The sequence below is a fragment of the Merops nubicus genome, unplaced genomic scaffold, assembly GCF_000691845.1.
Source record: "Merops nubicus isolate BGI_N331 unplaced genomic scaffold, ASM69184v1 scaffold8917, whole genome shotgun sequence".
NCBI classification, from domain to species: Eukaryota; Metazoa; Chordata; class Aves; order Coraciiformes; family Meropidae; genus Merops; species Merops nubicus.
The window spans coordinates 2,441-9,667 of record NW_008622271.1 but is presented as its reverse complement, the minus strand read 5'-3'; the positions used below and the strand labels follow the sequence as shown (position 1 = coordinate 9,667).

Sequence of the window (7,227 nt, the reverse complement as noted above, 5' to 3'; positions counted from 1 at the left end):
TGCTTTGGAACTAATCTGAAATGATATTTAGTGCAAGAAGATACGTGTGTTTCAGCTTACAAAATGGAGGGAGGAGTTGTCCTTACAGCTGAATTCTCCAGCTGCTCATTGTTTTTTTCTTTTCGACTGGGTGGTACGGTGCTAGAACCAGAAGCAGACACAAGCACCACAGTCACTTTTCTGTTCTGCCCTGTGTTCTGGAATCTGTGCAGCATACAGCAAGAATGCCACTGCGGGTGCCAAGGAATTAATGATCTGGAATAACCCTGCCGTGGGATGCCCTACTTTTACACCAGCAAGTTGTTGCTGCAGTTGTGTTGCTGCATCAAAGCTGAGTGTGACTAGGTCCTGGCTCAGTAATGCAGCTTGGAAAAGGAAGGTTCAGTAGAGCTCAAGATCATCCATATTTATTTTGGTGTAAATATTTAAGAAACCTTGAGGTAGAGGTTGAGCATTTCTTGCTTGTTTTGCTTTCAGAACACTGAAAGTGAGTTCATTCAAAGCAGGAGCTCATTGAGCACGTCTCTCTCCACGCACTCGTAGCTGCTGTAGTGGTCTGGGTGTGGACGCAGCTCAGACCCGGCTCAGGCCACCAGAACGGGCTGACAGCTCTCCACTGGCACCCTGCCCCCGGCACGACCAGCAGAGCCAGCTGGAACGCCAGGGCTCGCCAAGCAGCGCTCTGTTTGTTCTGCTGCTCGGCAGCTACTGCCCAGAGGAAGCCAGCCAGCGAGACCACACCATTGCAATGTCTGAGAATAAATTATCTGGATTTAACCCCAAATTAATATCCTTTGAATAGTCTCTTCCCAATTTCTTCACTGCAGTAGAAGTAGCTTGTCACCACGGTACAACAGGCATAGCACTTAATCTTGTCACTGCTCTGGAAAGAATGGTGTGTTTTAGTCATTTAGCGGCAGGAACCTGCCATCTGGCACACAAAGTATTTATGCAGAAACCTTGCTGTCCCACAGTGTGCTTTCCATAGCTGTCCTAAAGTCAAAACAGTCTTGAAATAACCTCCTTTTTAAACAGGGAAAGTTACAAGTGCTTAAACAAGACATAACATAGTCTTTGATATTCATTGCCAACATTTTCTTTAATTCCTTGCACAGTAGGCTGGAAATTGTGTTTTAATGCAGTCTAGTTTTTCACAATGACAACTTGATGTCCTCTTCTCCAGAGTAGCTGTTCCATAGGCATTCACAACTGTAATATTCAGTTACTGTTAAAAGTATATGAGAAAACCCACTGAGTTTTCTAACGGGGTTACAGAGCAGCCAGTCAATGGTCATGATGTCAGCTGGGAGGTTTTGATTCTAAGGAGAGAAAACAAAAACAAAACAAAACAAAATCATGGCACCCTAACTAGAAAGCAGAACCTCGCCATATGCAAGCTGTATGGATGTATATGTACGTGTTTTCATGCATGTCGTGCATGTTTCTTCCTTCCCTTTTCTATATTTCTTTGTTTTGCAATGGTTTTGCATTCCATTCATTTCCACACTCCTGGCTAGAACCCCAGAAAACCAAAAGTTAACTTAAAGGAACAAATTCAGGTGAAATGAGAAATGTTATTTTCCTAATAGAAGACTTCTCAACACATTACAGCAAGCTTTTGCCTTTGCAGTCCTTTACTTCTGGTAGGACATAAGCTACCAAGGCGCAGACTGTATTTACAGCTTCTTAGGTTACATGCTTCTCTTATGATTTCAAATGTGGAATCTAATCAGTCACGTAATATACAAGCTCCAGGAAGTACAGCTGTTCAGAGATTTGCACTCCGAGCCCACGCGCAGTTGTTTTCTGATGCAGTCGGGTACCTGTGCTAGTCCTTTTCGTACCATCGCCCGTACAGAGCAGCTGTCAGCAGGCCAGAAGATGTTCTATTTTTGCTTATGAAATAGTGGTTGTTTTTCCAGCCCATGTGATCAGCAAAGTCCAAGGTAATACCAGATGTCAGCAGTAAAGGGAAGATGTAAGGGGTACTCATATTTCCCCGTAGCTGGAACTCTATCAGAGCGGTGGCATCTGTAACCTCCTGCCCACAGGAGCTGAAGCTGAGGCCACGGCACTTGACCAGGGCGCAGGCCTGGACGTAGTACGTGCCGTGCACCGTGTGGAGCCCGTCGAACGCTCCCAGCGCATACAACTCCTCCGTCCCCACGGCCCTCTGGTAACTTAAGGAACAACAGAGGCTGCTGGCACAAACCTGCAGCTCTCCTTTTTCCCCCCATACAGGAACAAAAGTAAAGTTGTCATACATCATTTCTGCATAAAACAGGGGAGGTAACTGTTCGTGTCCTTTGTCTGATACTCTGCCAGGGATCTCTTCTCCCTCCTTAAAGCAAATTTGATCACCTGGTGAGGTGCTTGTAAAAGTCTTGCATGAGTGATGTAACTGCTCTCTGAATCCTTCATTGCTTTCCAAATTGGTTTTATAATCTGTGGTGATCACAGGAATTTCTGCTACTATGAGCTTGCCACCATAACTTTCCATGTCGTGGTAGATGAACGATTTGACTGGAGTGTATATGCCACTCCCTGTCATGCCCAAGGCAGGGTGGTGGATATTGGCTGCTAAAATATTGATATTGAAGGCTGTTGCAAAAGCTTGTTGAAATTCTACAGCAGCCAGGAGCGGGAGCTGGTTCATCCAGGCAGTTGGATACACAATTTGTTTCAAATTGTATTGTCTGATGAGGTTCACTGCAGGCTCAAAAAAGAGTATATCAAAGCAAGTGAACATACCGAACCTGCCAGCAAAAGGGGTATCAAAGAACGAGTAGTCGGGCTCTGGAGGGGTATCAAAAGCGTCCTCAAAGTAGAGGTTGTGTTTGCGGTACGTGGCCACCAGCAGCCCGTCGTCGCTGAAGGCCACGTTGGTGTTGAACTGGTACCTTCCATCAGATGGACAGCGAGGATCGCTGTGCTCGCAGGGCTGCTTGGTTCCCAAGTTGGCCACAAGGAATATTTTGTTTTTCAGTGCCATGCAGCTCAGACGCTGAAGAACCTGGAGAACAGTATGGGGAACTATAAGAACTTCAGAATATAGAGGAATATTTTATAATTAAGCAGCTATGACTTATTTAATACTTTTCAAATTATTATTCCAACTGGAAATTGAATGCATTTGACTATATCTGTAAAATTTAAAACTACTGATGATTTTGTGATGAAAGCTACTGGAACCAGTAGGTTTCTACACTGAGAAGTATTTCAGATATTAATGTCAAAATAGCACTGAAAAAAAATTATGTGGGTTTTATTTCCTGAGAAGTAAGTAAATAAAATCTTTCTATTTCAAGGGTGTCAATTTTCAGAAACTTCTAACTGTTGCAGGAGCACCAATGGCTTTAAAACACCATATGTCAGCTGGAAGTTTGACAAAGCAGCGTAACTGACCTGTGTGTGCTTTTGGAGCAGCAAATAATGACCAGTCTAATCATGATCATTTGCAGCTGTAATGGCTTGTTCCTGCAACTAGATGGCTTTACTCTTAAAAAAACAAAGTCATTACTAGCTACAGCTTGGAGAAGCAGAAATGTAAATGGATAGACTTTGCATAGTTACAGAAAACAGAAAAAAGTTGCAGACTACAGTGTTACTGGGATGTTTCCTCCGTGCCATGGAGAGCTGTACCAAAGACAGCCAGTGCTGCAATCTCCAGACAGGACCTGTGTGGTAAACCAAGTCCTTGCTTACCATGCCCACTGGTGGTAAAGATCAACGGGCCATAGCAGGTTACCGTTTAGGGCTGTGATTTGTGTTTGCACACTAGTTCTGCTGGGTAGGCGCGTGCGTCGTGACTTTCATTATACTGACTATTGTAAGGTTAGTAAGAACAAATAGTTTGTATTACTAAACACAGTTATTTTCCCTTTCGGTTCAGAATAGTCAATGAAAATATTGGATTTGTAACCTGCAGGTCACATCTTCTGTATTTACACTTGGTTTGTGTAAAAGATGTGGCTTCTATTACATTATAGCAGGTCAAGTCCTGTTACTTGTGCTCATCATTTTATGCACAACCGCCAAGTCAGAATGTTCTGGGAATAAATAAAAAATGAAGATACTGCTCTGTTGTTTCATATAAAACAATGTTGTTCACAATAAAATAGCACAAAATGTAATGAAGCCAGCATAAAATGAGAGTCATAGCAGCAGATTCTGTTTTCATAGAGTTGTTAAACTTCTTCCTTGCCTCCCTAAGCAAAACAACTAGAGCTAGTTTCCCCCTGGGAGCACAAATCTAGCACTCAGTTATTCCACCTCTCTGCAGCAATCACTCCTATGTTTACCTCTGTGTCATTGAACAAATGCGGCTCTCTGCACGGATTCCACTTCACAGAGCCTGAGTGCAGAACAAAATCTAAGTAAGGGTAAATGGAGCTTCTGCTGAAGTTGAAGCCATGGATTCCATCTTCAGGGAAAACAATCATCTGTGCCCCCTGTATGTAAAACAAATACAATTTTTGTGGGCAAAGCAAAACCAACCTAAACATGAAAGGAAAAAAAGGAATCTCATGTGTAAAAAGTTTGTTTTGATAAGAATGTAGTTGGATAATACCTTTTGACTTCGTAGTTCTACCTACATGTGTAAAAATAAGCTTACTTAACCTGATGCACACCTTTAGCTTGAAAAATAACCTACCTGACATTATATTAAGGGCATGCAAATAAGAGCAGACTTCATCCAAATTCTTATGGAAAAGTATTCTCTATTCACATGAGTCATGAGAATATCATTCAAGTTAAAGGCTGATGATGACAAAATCTGTCTGTTTGGTTTTTTTTTCAGGATTATGCTATTTGCAGAGGAACTGTGTCAAAGGTGCATCATCATGTAGTCCTGGCTATCTACCTCAATTAGGAATATAGGATTGGACAGGGTATTGGAACATTGTTTTCAGAAAGAGCTTGACTGTGGAAGGAACGCAGATTCTGGAAGAGACGTAGTCATGCCAGAGCTAGGCTGGTTCAACCTGAAGTTCAGAGAGATTTGTTCCTAAATGTGTATTAGATTCCTCTTAAATTAGACACAGCATCAGACATGCAAATTCCTGTGACAGTTGAAATGTGTTATCTGTGCTATGGCTTTGGGATATTTATGTGTCCTGGATGCAGCAGTGCATAAAAATAGCTATTACACTTCTAGACTGTGATGCCCAGCCATCATTCAAAAAAACAAACAAACAAAAAAAAACCAAACCAAAACAGAACAAAAAAAAAAAAAAAAAAAAAAACAAACCACCACCACCAACCAAACCCTGAAACCACCTAATTTTTCTCTTTCAAAACACCAGATCTGTGAAACTCAGAAGTCAATTCTTCTCTGCACAGGGACAGTAACCCCTGCTTCCTCTGACTAGAACCAGCTTTGGTTTTTCCCAGGGAGGGGAGGAAAGGAGGCTCTGTATAAGTATAGCCAGAAACACTAAACTCTCTCCTCTCAATATATTTAGACTGAGAACCATTCCATGAAGGGTGGGAGAAAGGAATGGAAAACTTTACTTCCACAAAGCTGTTAATGGTGGAACATTCATCTCTGAAGCATTTAACTTCCTCAATTTTTAGAAACATTCCAGAATTTCCATTTGAGTACTGGAATAAAATGAAAACCAAAGACAGCTGCCTGTAAGACAATTCTTCAATAAAAATATTCCATTTAAGAAAACTGAAAGGAGCCAGGTATCCAGACCAAAACAGAAAATTAATTTCCATATACTAAATAACTGTAGGTATGTTTTTCCAAGCTTGGAATAACTTGCCAGGCAAGCTGCTAATTGGCCTGATTTTTTTCAGAGCTGCTGGCAGGTCAGAATGTCTGAAAAACCAGACCCTAGTTATGTATATAAATATGGCTTTAGTTGCCTGGGAACACAAATGTTAAAGATTATCCTCAAATAGCACTTACTCTATATATACATAGGAAAGAAGCAACTGCTCCTAAGCTGTGGCATACCTGTCTGGCAGCAGTCACTACTTGTTGTTCATAGATGTCTAGGTTTCTGCCCATGAGCTCCAGCGCAGACTGTCGATCAACCAGGGCCGTTGGGTCTGGGCTGAGAATGGACTCGTGCTCATACACAGCAGCAACGTAATGTCCCTCCCTCTTAACTCCCCCTGAGACAACTTGAGAGGAAAAAAAGCAGAGCAACAGCCTCCAGCACACATCCGCCATCGTGTATGCCATAAATCTATAGGAAAAGAGAAAGGGAGGGGTGGGTAGACGGACCTTCGGCAACAAATTATGCCAGGGAAAACAAGATCAATTTTAAACTAATCCCATTTTAATTTTTGTTCATGTTATATTAAATGTAGTTTTGTACCTAAAAAAGAAAGTCTATGTCAGGTTAACTTAAAATCTCTCTTTTCTTGAATTCCAGAATGAAAAGCAGCTAATAAGCAATCCTTAATACTGCTGCTTTGGTTTGGTTTTTTTTGAGTAAACACCAACTGGTTTCGTATCTAACGGTGCACAAATGAAGCATAACAAGCTCTTCAGAAAGCATTTCATAAGAGGTGTCTTAGTTGGCGCCGCCTGTTGGCTTCCAAGAGCTCTACACACTATTCACTGGTTTGGCAGCCACGCAACCCCGTGTAGGACAGGAAAATCACAACCTCAGTGCCCATGGTAGGCAGAGGGCTTGTCGGATCAACCAGGAACTTATAATATGTAATAATACTTATCAGGGTTCAGGAGTAACTTAGTTATTAGATGCTGCTCAGTTCAGCTACATATTCTTATTTGCTTGAGCTTTAATTTGCCAGTGTCTGTATAGACATGGCTTCGAGGGTAAATTTAAGTTGCCTAAAGCACGATAAAAACAGAATACAGTCTTAGCATCTCTGTAACCAGTTGTGTTAAAGATACTCCATTTATATAAACAGTTCTGAGAAGTGATGTACAGTAAGCTACCATTGCTATTCTGCATTTGGAGGTAAAGAGTACCTCTGGGGTAGGGAGGTGATTTGGCAATGTATACCAAGAACAGAGGGTCCTGCTTCGTCCTGCGCAGCTCAGCTTTGCCAATGAAATACCAGGGCATGCATGGAGATACAAAGCAGCAGCAGGGGGAGGAGAGGAGAAGTGAGAACCCTCTCACAGTTAAGGAAGCCACTGAAAGTAAACATACTCTGTTGCACTTCACTGACAAAACTATCTTTTCTATTTCTGTCATCTCTTCAAAGCCAAAACGCCTATTTAGGACAGGAACGGGTTCT

General features: G+C 42.0%; 1 protein-coding gene across 1 annotated transcript; it reads right to left on the bottom strand.

Annotated features, from left to right (window-relative positions):
• Positions 1 to 1,828: 1,828 nt before the first annotated feature.
• On the bottom strand, positions 1,829 to 6,196 carry BTD (biotinidase). Its single transcript, XM_008944727.1, has 3 exons — positions 5,966 to 6,196; positions 4,302 to 4,451; positions 1,829 to 3,013 (listed from the first exon to the last, which is right to left on the bottom strand). The coding sequence occupies exons 1-3, from the start codon at positions 6,194 to 6,196 to the stop codon at positions 1,829 to 1,831; spliced, it is 1,566 nt and encodes a 521-aa protein (XP_008942975.1).
• Between the last annotated feature and the right edge of the window lie 1,031 nt (positions 6,197 to 7,227).